Consider the following 16,060-nt stretch of genomic DNA (forward strand, 5'->3'; position numbering starts at 1 on the left):
TCTTACAGGAAACCCCAGTAAAATTAACAGGTGTGTGAGTAGAGAAAATGGAGGTTAGACTAAGGCAGAGGGACAAAATAGTCCAAGTACACAGAGAAAAGAACTTGTCAACCTTATATTCACCAAAACTGCCTGGTAAAAGATGAAGATAAAATACTTTGCCAAATAAACAAAAACGGAGAAAATATATTAACAGCCAAGTGCCAGGTGTGGGATCCATTTTCTCCTGCCATTAGGGGTCCCTGGTGGCTCTGCCATGCTGGGATCCGCACTGGCTGTGGGAGTCATAGGAAGGACTCAGGGGGACCCAGGAGACCTAGAAATGGTGAGTGTTTGGCCCCGGGGTGAGCAGATGGGGAGGAGGGACTGGTTGGAACTGGCCATGGTGGAACCCGGCCTTCCCACGGTCACCTCTAGAGTCTGTGGACCCGAGTCCCTGGTGGTGCCGCTTGGACCTCAGTTCCCTCTGGCCTGCAGTGTAGGGGCTGGGCTGGCAGCCAGGACCCTGGGGTGTCCTCTCATCGCTGCATGTGGTGACTTCAGCCTGGAGCCTCTCTGGGCAGCTCTGCATGTGCTGCCCCGAATCTTCCCAGACTGTGTGGTGACCACGGGGAGGGTCATCAAGGACAATTGTGACTCGGTCTTTGGGGTTCACGTGTGGGAGGAGCTGTGTCTGTGGGGTCTTCAGTAGCTCCTTTTTCTCCAAGGGGCTCTCCAGGGGGCACTCATTTTGTCCTGAGTTTTCAAAATATGTGGGGAGCAGGGTCTCAAATCCACGACCCTGTCCCCCAGCCCAGCTCTTCCTGGGACTGCCAGTAAGTCTCTGAATTTCCAGATCCCCCCTTGGAACCCCAAAGCCACTTGCCCCTCTCTGATTCACAGCATCTTTATCAACTATTCGTCCTCCGTGGTGCATCAAACAGACCCAATATTTTCCCTTTATCATTATCCCGCAGAGCCATGGATTGATCTTTTTAAAGATTATATTTGTCTGTGGATATTTTACATGAGAGGAAAACAGAATAACCACCTGGAACCTACGTTGCATGAAATCCCTGTGCCTCTCCCCCCGGGATCTTTCTGGGTACAGACATTCTATGGGAAGTCCTTTAGTTGGAGCTTCCTCTCCAGAAACTTTCCTGGGTGGTCCGTCCTGTTGACATAGCCCCTCCCTAGATTTGTGACATAACAAAAGGTTTATTCACTTTTTTAAGTCTCCATTTTTCAACAAGGGTAAATATATTTAATCAATAGAGCTTGAAAGGCAATATAAAATAGTTCAAAACAGGCAACAAAGAGATGAATTTCAGAAAAAATAAAACATTCCTGTATTGCATTCCATTTATTAAGGTTACTTATTTTGGGACCAGCCCTGTGGCTGAGTGGTTAAGTCTGCACGCTCCGCTTTGGCAGCCCAGGGTTCGGATCCTGGGCGTGCACACGGCACTGCTCATCAGGCCATGTTGAGGCGGCGTCCCACATGCCACAACTAGAAGGACCCACAACTAAAATAAACAACTACGTACTTGGGGGGATTTGGGGAGAAAAAAAGCAGAAAAAAAAAAGAATACTTGTTTTATACTTTCACGGAACATGTGTGGTAAGTTTTTGAGTTCTGTTGTTTACATTTGGATGTTTTCAAATGAAATTCCATGGCTTAGGCATGCAGACCACAAGTGTTCAAGTCTGATTTCTTGCCATGGAAATAATAATTAACTGACTTTTTTTTTTGTCTGAAAGGAATAGCCCTTTGGGGTTTTCCAGTTGAGTTACTAAAAATGCCTTATAATTTTCTTCCCTATTTTCCATGGAAAGGCTGGGTTTAAGTGATTTTGCTGGATTATTCAAACACTGGGTTTGTGTTATTTGAACTAACAATGATGTTCCAAGGCATCTCCAGTGGGGAGCAGACGCCTGTGGTCAAAGGCTCAACCTAAGGCCCCCTTGAGCCTGCAGAAGGAAGGCCTTGCTGGCCCATTGTCCTTCCTGCGGAGCCTCCCCCTGCAGGTGTCCTACTGCTCACACCCCCATGGAAGGAGCCTTTATCCTGAGAGGAGCTGCAGAGCCGTGGAAAGCTGGGGGTGCATGTATATATGTGTGTTTGCATGTGGATATCCAATATTTCCACTCCTATTTGTTTAAACTTTCCTTTTCATTTGTGTTGCCTTTCCTTCTTTGTCAAACATCATTTGACTGAATTTGTGTGGGTCTATAAGGAAAGCATTGACTCATGTATCCTTCAACCTTGCTATACTCTCTTATTAATTCCAGGAGTTATTTCTATTGTGAATTCTTTCAGATGTTTCACAGAGACAAACATGCTGTATGAAATAAATGTTATAAACTTAGGTACAGGATTCATAAAGATGTTCCTTCTCAAGAAGTGGGAGTTTCCCTCTATTACTAGTTCATCGTAAATGGATGTTGGATTTTATAAAGGCCTTTTTTATTTTCGTTTCCCCCTCCTTTCTTTTCTGATATTAGTAATTTCTGTCTTGCCTCTTGTCTTTATCTTGACCAGATGTTTATCAGTTAGTCTTGTCAAGCAACCAGCAGTTTTTGTTTTAATTTTTACCCATTGATTTCCCATAATGAATTGATGTATTGTCTAAGTTTTGTGATTTCTTTGATTGTGCTTACGTTGGGTTTAATTTGTTCTTTTTATTGTTTCCTAAGGTAGATGCTTACATCATTGATTATAGATCTTTGTTTTTTCCAGTGTATTTGTTCAGTGGCATAAATTTCCCTCCAGGCACTGCTTTAGCTGCCTCCAAGAACCTTTGGTATGTTGTGTTTTCATTTCATTTGGTTCACACTATTTTCTCATTTCTCTTGAGACTTCTTTTTTTTGTGTGTGAGAAAGATTGACCCTGAGCTAATGTCTGTTGCCAATCTTCTTCTTTTTGTTTGGGGAAGATTGTTGCTGTGGTAACATCTGTGACAGTCTTCCTCTACTTTGTGTGGGATGCTACCACAGTGTCGCTTGATAAGCAGTGCTAGGACTGCACCCAGGATCTGAACCTGTGAACCCAAGGCCACTGAAGCAGAGCACACAAACTTAACCACTATGCCACTGGGCCAGCCCAGGACTTCTTCTTTGATCTTATGTATTATTTAGTAGTGTGTTGTTGAATCTCCACATATTTGGGGTTTCCCACTCTCTTGCTCTTATTGACTTCTGGATGAATGCCTAGGTGGTGCGGGAGCATCTTTTTGTGATTTCTCTTCTTTGTAATTTGTTAAAGTGTGCTGCTCTGTGTCCTAGAATGTGGTTTGTTTTGGTGAAGGTTCCATGTGAACTGAGAAGAATGTATATTCTGCTATTGTTGTATGAAGTATTCCATAGATTACAACGAAGTCCGGTTGCTTCATGGTGCTGTTCAGTTCACCTCTGTCCTTCCTTAGTTTGTCCCAGATGGAATTTATAATTTGTGATAAAGTGGTGTTGAATTCTACAACTGTTTTACTGGATTCCTCTATTTCTCCTCGCATTCTATCAGTTCTTACCTCATATACTTTGCCCCTCTGTTGTTATGCAGGTACAAAAGAAGCATTGCTGTACTTTCTGGGAGGACAGACCCCATTATCAGGCTCTACTGCCCCTCTCTATCTCTGAATTTTTCTTGGTTTGAAATCTGTATTGTCTATAATTCATATACCTTTGGCAGCTTTCTTTTGATTAGTGTTGGCATGGTTTGTTTTTCTCCGTCCCTTTACCCTTCATCTATGTGTGTCTTTATATTGAAAGTGGGATTCTTGTAGACAGTATATAACACAGTTTGTTTTTCAAAAATCTGATATTACCATATCTTTCAATTGTATTGAGACCATTGAGGATTAAAGTGGTTATTGATATAGCTGGATTAATATTTACCACTTCTTTTACTGTTTTTTGTATCTTGTCCTTGTTTGTTTCTGTCTTCCACTTTTTTCCACCGTCTCTGGCTAAAATTGAACATTTTAGCCAATTCTTTTTTCTCCTCTCTTAGCATATCAATTACACATTTTTAAAAACAGCCTTTTAGTGGTTGCGGTTGAGTTTTCAGCATACATTTACAACTAACCCACCTCCTCTGACAAATAACACTATGCCACTTCACTGTGTGCAAGTACCTCTTAACACAGTATTCGCAATTTCCCCTCCCTGTGGCTTGTCACATGGCTGTGATTTATATCACTTGTCCATAAAGTTTTCATTACCAAGAGATTGTTGCTAATATTATTTATTTATTTAGTTAGTTAGTTTGTTTATTTCCTGAACTAACATCTGCCTCCAATCCTCCTCTTTTTGCTGAGGAAGACTGGCCCTGAGCTAACATCTGTGCCCATCTTCCTCTGCTTTACATGTGGGATGCCTGCCACAGCATGGCTTGACAAGCGGTGGGTAGTTCCATACCTGGGATCTGAACTGGTGAGCCCCAGGCCACGAAAGTGGAACGTGCGAACTTAACCGCTGAGCCACCTGGCTGGCCCCATATTATTATTTTTGAGGAAGATTAGCCCTGAGCTGATATCTGTGCCCGTCTTCCTTTACTTTATATGTGGGACTCCTGCCATAGCATGGCTTGATACAGTGTGTAGGTCCACACCCAGGATTTGAACCAGCAAATGCCAGACCGCCGAAGCGGAGCATGTGAACTTAACCACTGCATCACCGGGCCAACCCCGCTAATATGATTTTTAAACAAACTGTCATCTGTTATATTAATTATAAGAAGGGTAAAATTTATTTTACCTTCATTTTTCTGTACTAATACTCCATCTTTATCATTTACATTCTTTCTGATACATTTTTGAGCACTTCGTCAAAGTAGGTGTGCTCATGACAAATTTCCTCAATTTTTGTCTCAGAAAGTTCTTATTTTCCTTTATTTTTGAAAGATAATTTTGCTCTACAGAGAATTCTAGGAGAGTTTTTTTTATTTTCAGCACTTTTTTTTTTTTTTTAAAGATTGGCACCTGGGCTAACAACTGTTGCCAATCTTTTTTTTTTTTTCTGTTTTATCTCCCCAAACCACCCCCTGTACACGGTTGTATATCTGAGTTGCATGTCCTTCTAGTTGTGGGATGTTGGACGCCGCCTCAATGTGGCCTGACGAGCGGTGCCATGTCCGTGCCCAGGATCCGAACCCTGGGCCGCCACAGCGGAGCGCGCGAACTTAACCACTCAGCCAAGGAGCCAGCCCCCTTCAGCACTTTAAATATTTCACTTGCCTCTGTTCTTGCTTGTGTGGTTCTTGAAAATAAGTCCAACTTAATTCACATCTTTGTTTCTTTCTACCTAGGGTGTATTTCTTCTCTGGCATTTTTATATATTTTCTCTGTCCTTGATTTTTCTCTACTTTGAATATGACATCTTTCTCTAGCTTGAATATGATATACTTGGGTGTGCACTTTTGTAGTTTATCGTATTTAGTGTTCTCTGAGCTTCCTGGATGAACACTTTGCTGGCTGTCATTAATTTTAGAATATTTTGGTGATTATTTCTTCACTTGTTTCTTTGTCTTTTCCTTCAAGTATTCCCATTATATATATTTTAAACCTTCTGTAATAGAGGGTTGGCCTAGGCTTCATGGATATTGTGTGGATATTTTTGTCGGATAATGACATTTGCTTCATTGTGTAGCATATCTATTTTTACCCAACATTCTCTGGATCCTGCCTTTACAGAGAAATACGATGAAATGTGATCACAGTAAAAAGGTGTAAATCATTTTCATGTGTTCATGATGCTGTTAAATTGATGAGGAAATGTGTACATAAAAACAGTGAGGTTTTGGGGCTGGCCCCATGGCTGAGTGGTTAAGTTCGCGCGCTCCGCTGCAGGCGGCCCAGTGTTTCGTTGGTTCGGGTCCTGGGCGTGGATATGGCACTGCTCATCAAACCACGCTGAGGCAACGTCCCACATGCCACAACTAGAAGGACCCACAACGAAGAATATGCAACTATGTACCAGGGGGCTTTGGGGAGAAAAAGGAAAAAAATAAAATCTTTAAAAAAAAAAAAAAACAGTGAGGTTTTTCTTCTTTTTTATTACTAATTTTTTGGTGAGGAAGATTGGCCCTGAGCTAACATCCATGCCAATCTTCTTCTATTTTGTATGTGGTACACTGCCACAGCATAGATTGACAAGTGTTCTGTTGGTCTGCACCTAGGATCCAAACCCGCACACCCTGGGACGCTCAAGCAGAGTGTGTTAACCACTATTCCAGCCCCCAAACAGTTTTTTGATGATCACATCAGAGTAAATGTTTGCAGATGGCAGAATAATATGTAACCTTCCTACAAAGGGAGGATGGATGTCCAGGGCTGTCTGTCTTGTGTTTCCTACTCTACACATATTTGTGATGTTTCAGGACTCAGTGGCCATTGAGGATGTGGCTGTGAAATTTACCCCAGAGGAGTGGGCTTTACTGGATCCTTCACAGAAGAAACTCTACAGAGATGTGATGCAGGAAACCTTCAGACACCTGGCCTCAGTAGGTAAGAGTGAGGACATTCCATCACTTCATCAATTAGAGAATGTGTTTCTTGCCCATCAACACTGTTCCAAGATGGAGAATATGGAAAGGGGAGATGTTGGTATATAAAGTAGAAATTGGCATAGCTCCTCATGGTCTTAGAATCTAAAAATGTTTCTAGAATTTCTGATACTTGGGAATCAACTTTCTGGGTCTGCATTTCAGGAAAAACATGGGAAGGTCATGACATTGAAGATCAGCACAAAAACTTGGGGAGAAAGCAAAGGTGAGTCACACTCAACAATAAAAGCAGGATCTCACGTGACAATCATGGTATCTTATGAAATTTTAAAAAGAAACAAAAGAAAGAACATTTACTTCAAATTTAGCTATTCTTAGAAAATTTTCACCAAATATACTTTTTGAGAAATGAGGTAAATGTCAGCTTTTGCGAAATAGTTCACTTGGAAAAGGTATTAATAAACCCTATATATGAATATGACTGTTTGGATAACAGCAAGGGTGAAGTCCTCCCCCACAGCATTTAGTATATTCAATTTCTGAGAATTCAGACAAGGCAGAAAACGTAAACTTTTCCTATAAATTTTAACAATTATAACAAATATAAAATCATAAAATAAAGAAATCATTAATAATGTACTTGTCATTTTTTACAGAAGTCCTCTGGTAGGGAGACTTTCTGAAAGTGAAGAGGGGAGTCAATGTGGAGAAAATGTCAGCCTTATTCCAAATCTCAGTGTGAACAAGAAAACTACAGGAGGAGAACCATGTGAATGCAGTGACTGTGGAAAAGTCTTCAGGCATCATTCATCCATTAAAAGGCAAGTTAGATGTCACACTGAACACAAACAAGATGATTATCAAAAATATGCAGAGAAGCCGTATGTATGTAAGGAATGTGAGAAAGCCTTCCTTTTTCCCAGTTCTCTTCGAGCCCATGAAAGAACTCATACAGGAGAGAAACCCTATGAATGTGAGGAATGTGGGAAAGCCTTTACAGCTCCATCAAGCCTTCGATCACATATGATCTCTCACACTGGAGATGGACCTTATAAATGTAAGGCATGTGAGAAAGCATTCATTACTCCCAGTTCACTTCAAATACATGGAAGAAGACACACTGGAGAGAAACCATATGAATGTAAACATTGTAGTAAAGCATTTAGTCTTCCCAGTGTTCTTGAAATCCATGAAAGAACTCATACTGGAGAAAAACCCTATCAATGTAAGGAATGTGGGAAAGCCTTTATTGCCCTCAAAAACCTTCGTGCACACATGGTCACTCACACTGGAGATGGACCTTATAAATGTAAGGAATGTGGGAAAGCATTCATTTATCCCAGTTCGCTTCAAATACATGAAAGGAGTCACACTGGAGAGAAACCATATGAATGTAAAAAATGCAATAAAGTCTTCGCTTGTTCCAGTTCTCTTGGTGTCCATGAAAGAACTCATACTAGAGAGAAACCCTATGAATGTAAGGAATGTGGGCAAGCCTTCAGAGCTTGCTCAAGCCTTCGATCGCACATGATGCTTCACACTGCACGTGGACCTTATAAATGTAAGGAATGTGGGAAGGCCTGTATTGCTCTCACAAGCCTTCGAGTACACATGGTTACTCACACTGGAGATGGACCTTATAAATGTAAGGAATGTGGGAAAGCATTCATTTATCCCAGTTCACTACAAACACATGAAAGGAGTCACACTGGAGAGAAACCCTATGAATGTAAAAAATGCGATAAAGTATTCGCTTGTTCCAGTTCTCTTGGAGCCCATGAAAGAACTCATACTAGAGAGAAACCCTATGAATGTAAGGAATGTGGGCAAGCCTTCAGAGCTCGCTCAAGCCTTCGATCACACATGATGCTTCACACTAGAGACGGACCTTATAAATGTAAGGAATGTGGGAAACTATTCATTTCTCCCAGTTCACTTCAAAGACATGAAAGGAGTCACACTGGAGAGAAACCCTATGAATGTAAAAAATGCAATAAAGTATTCACTTCTTCCAGTTCTCTTCTAGTCCATGAAAGGACTCATACTGGAGAGAAACCCTATAAATGTAAGGAGTGTGGGAAAGCCTTTATTGCTCTCAGAAGCCTTCAATCACATGTGATGCGTCACACTGGAGATGGACCTTATAAATGTAAGGAATGTGAGAAAGCATTCATTTCTCCCAGTTCACTTCGGAGACATGGAAGGAGTCACACTGGAGAGAAACCCTATGAATGTAAAGAATGCAGTAAAGCATTCACTTCTTCCAGTTATCTTCGAATACATGAAAGAACTCATACTGGAGAGAAACCCTATGAATGTAAAAAATGCAGTAAAGCATTTCATGTTGCCAGTTCTCTTCAAAGGCATGAAAGAACTCATACTGGAGAGAAACCATATGAATGTAAAAATTGCAGTAAAGCCTTCGGTTATAGCAGTTCTCTTCGAAAGCATGAAAGAACTCATACTGGTGAGAAAACCTATGAATATCAAGAAAGTGGGAAGGCCTTTATTTCTTGTGAAAACTTTTGAGGATACACGAGAACACACTGTAGAGGAGAAAACAAATGTAATGAGTGTATGAAAGCCTTTTGTCATCTGAGTTCTTTCTGAAGTTATAAAAGGAGTCACTTGATAAAAACCTCTTGAAAGTAAACTGTGGGAAAGACTTCAATTGGCCTATGTCATTATATGTGAAACTCCCACCAAAAAGAAATTGAAATCTAAGTAATAAGAAAAAGCTTGATGGAAATTAACTTGTGTATAATGTTCTAGAAAACTTTCAACATGAAAGAGTTGTTATAAAAGTTGTAAATATATTGTGTTTAGCAAGCCTCTTTCTTGAGTGCAACATTGTATTCTGGATTTCTATTAATGACTCAGAAATGAATATTGAGGTGAGATAATTCTGTAAGTCATTCTTCATCAGTACTGCATAAGATTACTAGCTACTGCTTTTCCTCAAATGTTAATAATATTTTCACTTTAAGTTTTAAATAATGTTTTAATCATTCTATGTTAAGGGGCCATTGAAAAATGATAGTTTGTATTTTTTGGGGTTTTCTTCCTGGCCTTATATTGCAGTTTCTGGATATGCCTAATCTGTTGTATATATTGTTCCTTTCTTAGAGAAAGCTCCTTTGTTCAGGTAGTGGGTTTAGGAGCCTGTTTTTATTTTCCATACTATTAAACAGTTGGAATAAATTTTCGTGTATGGCAAATTTAGTAGTATTCTTTCATGTGAATCCTTATTTTCATATTAGAGCCTTTGCTTTGTGTCCTTCCTTCTGGCAGGTGTTTGGTGAATACATTTTGAATTAAGTAGAAGCCTGTGATGGGGCCACAAAATCTAGAGCTGGACACATCACCCTGTATTGCATTATATCAGTGAGGTAATATTGAGAACTGGATCTCTAAGAATCCATCCTCTTTATGGTTCCTTGTTGGAATTCACCAACAGAAGGCAGAAGCAAACAAGGCCTTAGGCAGAGTTTGGAGCCACCACACAGGGAGGGAGACAGTTACATGGGAGCTTCAAAGACAGCATCTTCCATCCCTTTTTCTGGATTCTTTGCCCTTCTAGAGAGGAGTATCTTGAAAACCACCACCATCTCTTTATTTTCCATTTTCTTACAGGTGTATTTTCCACTGATGTTTCCACAAGATTCATGTCAAAGATCCATTAGAATTGGGATTTTTCAGTAAGGCTTGCAATACATGCCCTACAGTTTCCTTGTGTTCACCATGGAGCTACTTCAGACCTTTGTGGTTGGGAGTATTCTCTGATTACCCTTTTCTCTAGATCATATCTGTATGAGGTTTAATTTGGACAGGAAACACCTTATCCTGTTAATTGTGCCATTGAGGATGTTTTCCTGGTCACCATGGCCTCTATAATGGGGCATAAAAAGAAGGTTGTGGGACTTTCTCTGCTGCATTGTGCAGCAGCTGCCTTGACCCAGTTCTTCCATGTGAGAGCAGTCACCTTGCTCATGCCAGGAAGACTGTGTTTCCTGTTACTGGTAGCTGAACACATTCCCTCAATATGTTTTCAATAGTGGTTGACTGCATGTCATGAAAACAATGTGCATTTCCTTGTGAAATGAACTCTTCTGTAGTTGTTTCATTGATATATTTTATCAACTGTTTTCTGAGGCACTGTATGCTAATGAATATTTTTCTGGTTTTCCTCAGAGAATATATTAAAATTCATTTTTATTATAGATTTTGATATACACTTCGCATTTTTCTTCCTTTAATCCTTATATATTATGAGTCAGTTTTATCATGTGCATACAAATTCAGGTATTTTTTCCTCAGGAAAACTATATTTTTTAGTCTTCTGTAGTTACAGTTTTTCTCAAAAAACTAACTTCTCATTCATTCTTCACCCAGAACTTAAAAATCATGTCTTTTTCAGTGCCTTCTGGTCAGTGACCTGCAGGATTGCACCTGTGGTCAAAAAGAGGCTTGTAATGAATTCTGGGAAGAAGGACCACAGACCATAGAGGACGGTGAGCTATAACAGTAACAGGGTGCTCAAAGGACTGCTTACAAGATTCTGCCATATGTCAAGTGATGAGATTGCTGTTCAAGGAAGCAGGTCATTTTCTGTACTGAATGCTGTGAGGAGGCAAACTTAATTCTATCTTTGGTAAATATTTTATCTTTGGTAACCATAATCACTGTTTTCTAGAGGGCAAAAACAATGCAGTGGAGTTAAAGTTTATTTGGAAAAAGTTCCAATTAGTCATTTTAGTAAGAAGAAGGGAATATTAAGTATTTTTATGATTTGGAATTTTATCTTTACCATTTTTACTGGTACGGTTATAAAATACCCTTAGTTTTTTCTTGGTGACTGTGTTCATTTAATGAAGGAAGTGTGTGACAGTTTTCTCTTCAGCAAGATGGCTTTGACTGGCAGTGGATGCAGCCAGCTCCTGGTCCTCTGGAACAGCCTTTGCCTTTCCTACTTATCAAAACACTCGTCTATTTCCTAAGTTGTATTAGACACTGTTGACCATAAAGTATCTCAGTTAAAATATATACATTCATAATTTTAATATCTCCTTTATGACTCAATTGAGGCCTTTGAGTTTAGGAAAATTGTGAGACAGTGCAAACCCAGCAAGGGAGAGAGACAGAACCACTGTGCCAGTCAAGTCTGTCTTCCTCAGAGACTATGCTCTTGGCGCTAATGTTTCAGCATCCCTCACCTGTCATGCACTTCAGAGGCAATGTACCTGCTGTAGCAGAAATAGGGCCCAATAGGATTTGGATATTTTGGCATGAAACAAACAAGTTCTTGCAGTCATGGTGCTTCTATGTTTGTGGAGAAAGAGAGATGATTAACAAGGGGTAAACTGTTGTCTTAAAAGAGGGAAATAAGGGCTTTGAAGTAAAAAAAATAAGATTGAGCTAATAGGGAGGCTGAGGTGTATATGTATCTTTTCTATGAGAGTAGGAGCCTCAATAATGAAGGTGTCATTATTATTGTTATCAGAGACTTGAGACTTCCAACTGTTTTAAGCCACAGATATTTGTGGTGTCATTTTGTTTTTAATGTCATTTGATGATTTACCTTTAAATATTTAAAATGTTATGGTCTCTAGCATTTTCATTTTCCTGCTGTATAGACTGTGTGCAACATACACCCCATTAAACCATGGAGTTCCTGCCACTTAGAGAGACAGTTGCCTTCATCTGCCCTGTTCTAGCTCATCCTGAGTGAATTCTATGAGTAGAGTGACATCTCTGTGAGTCCACTGTGATCTCCCAGTGGAAACAGCACAGAGCTCTGGGTGTTGAGAGGCAACCATCCAAGGAATGATTGAGGTGAGCTGCAGAGAGAGGTTATCATTTTGAGTAACATCTTAATTGAGTATGAAAGGAGAAATGGGAATTAATTACCGTCTTTTTTAGCAGGAGCAGCTGGAAGTCTTTAGTTTCAATGATCCACAAAGCCCTATAATCCGTTTTGCTGTTCACTGGTTTCATTTCCGTAAGTTTAGATGTCAAGCTATATTGTGGGAAAGTCAGAAACAACAGTAAGAGCTATGAGGTTTAATAAAGAGCAAAATAAATTATTTCTCTTTTCCATTTTTTTTTCAGCTTTTAAAGATTTTATTTTTCCTTTTCCTCCTAAAGCCCCCCAGTACATATTTGTATATTTTTAGTTGTGGGTTCTTCTAGTTGTGACCCTTGGAAGCCTCTCAGCAGTCTAATTCTCTGGTTCTTTCCAGAAAACCAGTCAGCCCACAGTCTAAGCTGTATCTTTATGAAATACTCAAATCTACTGCTAATCGCCTTTCACCTCATTCTCCACTTCTTTGAGAGCGTCCTTTGACTTGCACTTCTCATGATCTCTTGCCAGCCACCTTCATTCTTTGGAAAGGTATGAAGAGCTATGTGTTTTATGGCTTGCTTCACCTCCACATTCAGGAAAAATCTCTGTGCCGGGACCCTGGAGTTGTCTGCGGGACAATGGGAAGCCTCTTTCTGAGTGACAATCCCACTTCAGGAGTTGAGTGCACAGGGGAGGGGAAAGACAGCGGCCAGAGGTCGTCTTCATTGTGTCTCCAGGCACCTCATGGATGACTTATGTTCCAGCCACCTCAGCAGCTGGGACAGGGTGACCAGTGCCCCAGGATTGTCACTTCACCACCCCACAGATGTCGCCTTGGTTCCATGTGGAGGGAGTGAAACAACGGTGTCCCAACTTTTCAAGGCAACTCGCCCCGCACTTGTTCACCCTCAGCAACAGGCCGCGGGGGCAGGCTTTGACAATTTGAAGTCCTCTTCTTCCCAGGAAGAAAGGCCTCGGAGTGGCAGCTGGGGTGACAGGGCTTGAGTTTGTTTTTATTTTATATTCCACATGAGGAAAACATACGGCATTTTTCGTTCTCCTTCGGACTTATTTCACTGAGCATAACACCCTCAAGATCCATGCATGGTGTCACAAATGGCAAGATTTCATCTGTGACAACACTGACTCAGTAGTTGTTCAGCAGCATGTTTTTTGTTTGTATTTTTTTTTAAAGATTTTATTTTTCCTTTTCCTCCCCGAAGTCCCCTGGTACATAGTTGTGTACTTTTTAGCTGTGGGTCCTTCTACTTGTGGCATGTGGGATGCCGCCTCAACATGGCCTGATGAGCGGTGCCATGTCTGCGCCCGGGCCATCAAAGCAGAGCATGCAAACTTAACCACTCGGCCTCAGGGCTGGCCCGTTTTTTTTAGTTTCCTCTTTATGTTTTGCTCCTCTGCTCTAAATTTTTGTTTTGTGGTAACCGAGAGATTTGCATAAAACATCTCATAGACAAAATAGTCCTTTTTCTGCTGATAGTTTCTTATCTTCATTTGCCTGTACTGCTTCCATGCTTTTCCTCCTCCCCTTTTACCTTGTGTTGTCACAAATTATCCCAATATATGCTGTGAGTTCATTACCAAATTGAAGTAGCTAGAGTCATTTTTAATTATTTTTTATCCTTTAATCTTTATGCTATAATTAAGTGTTTAACACCCTATTCTGAAATACCCGTGCAATTTTCTGCTTCTGTCTATTTATCACCTTACTCAAAGTCTTGAGTGATTTTGCTTTTTCACTTCAGGTGGAAGAGCTCCCTTCAACATTTCTTGTAAGGCAGGTCTAGAGGTGGTGGACTCCCGTATGTTTTGTCTGTCTGGGAAAGCCTTTATTTCTCCCTCATAACTGAAGGATAACTTGGCTGGACAGAGTATTCTTGGCTGGAAGTTTTTATCTTTCAATATTTGAATATGCCATTCCACTCTCTCCTGGCCTGCAGAGTTTCTGCTGAGAAATCTTCTGATGGTCTAATTGGGATACCTTTGTAGGTTACTGGCTTTTTTCCTTGGCTGCATTTTAAATTCTTTATCACTGACTTTTGACATTTTTAATAGAATGCGTCTTGGTGCAGGTCTTTTCACATTGAGATAATTAGGGATTCTCTTAGCTTTGTGGACTTATATATCTATTTCATTTCCCAGATTTGGGAAGTTCTCGGCTATTCTTTCCTTAAATAAGCTCTCTGCTCCCTTCTCCCCCTCTTCTCCTTCTGGGATTCCCATTACCCTTATGTTGCCTTTTCTAATGGAGTCAGTTCAAATAGAGTTTCTTCATTTTAAAAAGTCTTAGTTCTCTCTCTGTTCCATGTGAATCATTTTTAGATTTCTACCTTTGAGCTTTCTGATTCTCTCTTCCATATGGTCTACTGTATTTCCAATGGTTTTTCTTGCATTCTTCATGTCATTTGTTGAGTTCTTTAGCTCCAGAATTTCTGTTTGATTCTTTTTTTAGAGTTTCAATCTCTTTCGTAAAGTACTCCTGATCATTAATTATATTCCTCAACTCATTGAACTGTCTTTCTGAGTTTTCTTGTAGCTCATTGAGTTTCCTCATGACAGCTATTGTGAATTCTCTATCAGATAGACCACAACCTTCTGAGAATTTGTTTAGTTTCTGGAGAATTGTCATTTTCCTTTTGTGATACCATGTTATGATTTTTCATGATTCTTTATGAGTCGCTCCTCTGACAGCACATTTGAGGTGAACACCTTTCTTCTTTAGGTAAAGCCTTGTTTATTTTGATACTCACAGTTCAACAAAAGGGTATTTAGAGGCCTTTCTTTCTTTTCCAGTAGGTGTCACTATAGCACAAGTTTTGGGTCCCATTACCTGAGCTGCCTCTGCCTGTATGTACAAGCCAGCACTTTCAACCTTCCACTGCCTCTGACAGACGTGTTGCCAGTGCCCTTGTTGTAGCTGCTTTTGCCTCCAAGTTCGCTTGTGCCTTGTTGCTACCTGTGTCACTGTGGTCACAGGGGTCACCCCCAGGGTGACTGGGATTGCAGATGCCTCCACTGTGTCCAGGAATGCCTGGGTCACAGGCACTACTGCTGCTGGTGGGGAGAGGGAAGGTCAGTGGGAGGCCAGGGTCAAAGGCACCTCCACCACATCCAGGGCTGTCAGGTTTGCAGGCACCATGGCTGCAGGTAGGGGGCTGAGGTTGCAGGCCCAAGGCCACCACTACTCAATTCTCTGTGGCCATGGGTGCTGCAGCAGCCAGGGGGCCGAAATCACATGCACCACCTGCACTGCTGCTACAAGGTTCTCGGGGGGTGGTGGGGGAGGGTGTGGACCTACCACAGCCCTGGGTGGGCCAGGATCACGGGCCATGCTTCTGCCACTGCTACCAGGTTTGCCGGGGCTGTGGGCTCACCTGCTGTGCCCAGGGGACTGGGGTTGTGGGCATCGTCTCCACTGTTACCCCAGTTCTGCTTCCTCTGTGTTCTAACTGACCCACCTTCAAATGTGCAGATGTCTGCATCTCTCTGGCATCCCTGGGTGTAATGCAGAGGGACCTTTGTTGAGTTATGAATGTCTGACTAGCTACAGGTTGAAAGGGAGAGACAAAGGGAGAATCTCACACTGCCATAATGCTGCCATCACTCTTATTCTTTAAAGAAGTGGCTCATGTGATTATGGAGATTGGGTAAATTGAAAATCTGCAATCTAGATGGGCCAGCTGGAAACTCTAAGGAGGAACTGTAGTTCATGTCAAAA

The 16,060-nt window shown here is 41.1% G+C and overlaps 1 protein-coding gene across 4 annotated transcripts in view; it reads left to right on the forward strand.

Moving 5' to 3' along the window:
- Window positions 1–9,700, forward strand: part of LOC100066109 (zinc finger protein 709) — a 33,247-nt gene extending 23,547 nt beyond the window's left edge. For 2 of the 4 annotated variants that reach the window (XM_070274044.1, XM_070274045.1), the window contains 3 exons: window positions 6,357–6,483; window positions 6,687–6,747; window positions 7,139–9,700. In XM_070274044.1, the coding sequence (XP_070130145.1) occupies window positions 6,357–6,483; window positions 6,687–6,747; window positions 7,139–9,011 (2,061 nt within the window). In that variant the 3' untranslated portion in view covers window positions 9,012–9,700. Of the gene's footprint in view, window positions 1–2,719; window positions 2,784–6,119; window positions 6,484–6,686; window positions 6,748–7,138 lie in introns of those variants that run through there. The other 2 variants (XM_070274046.1, XM_005611878.4) reach the window with 2 other exon arrangements.
- The last annotated feature ends 6,360 nt before the right edge of the window (window positions 9,701–16,060 follow it).

Source organism: Equus caballus, chromosome 7 (assembly GCF_041296265.1).
Source record: "Equus caballus isolate H_3958 breed thoroughbred chromosome 7, TB-T2T, whole genome shotgun sequence".
Lineage (NCBI taxonomy): Eukaryota > Metazoa > Chordata > Mammalia > Perissodactyla > Equidae > Equus > Equus caballus.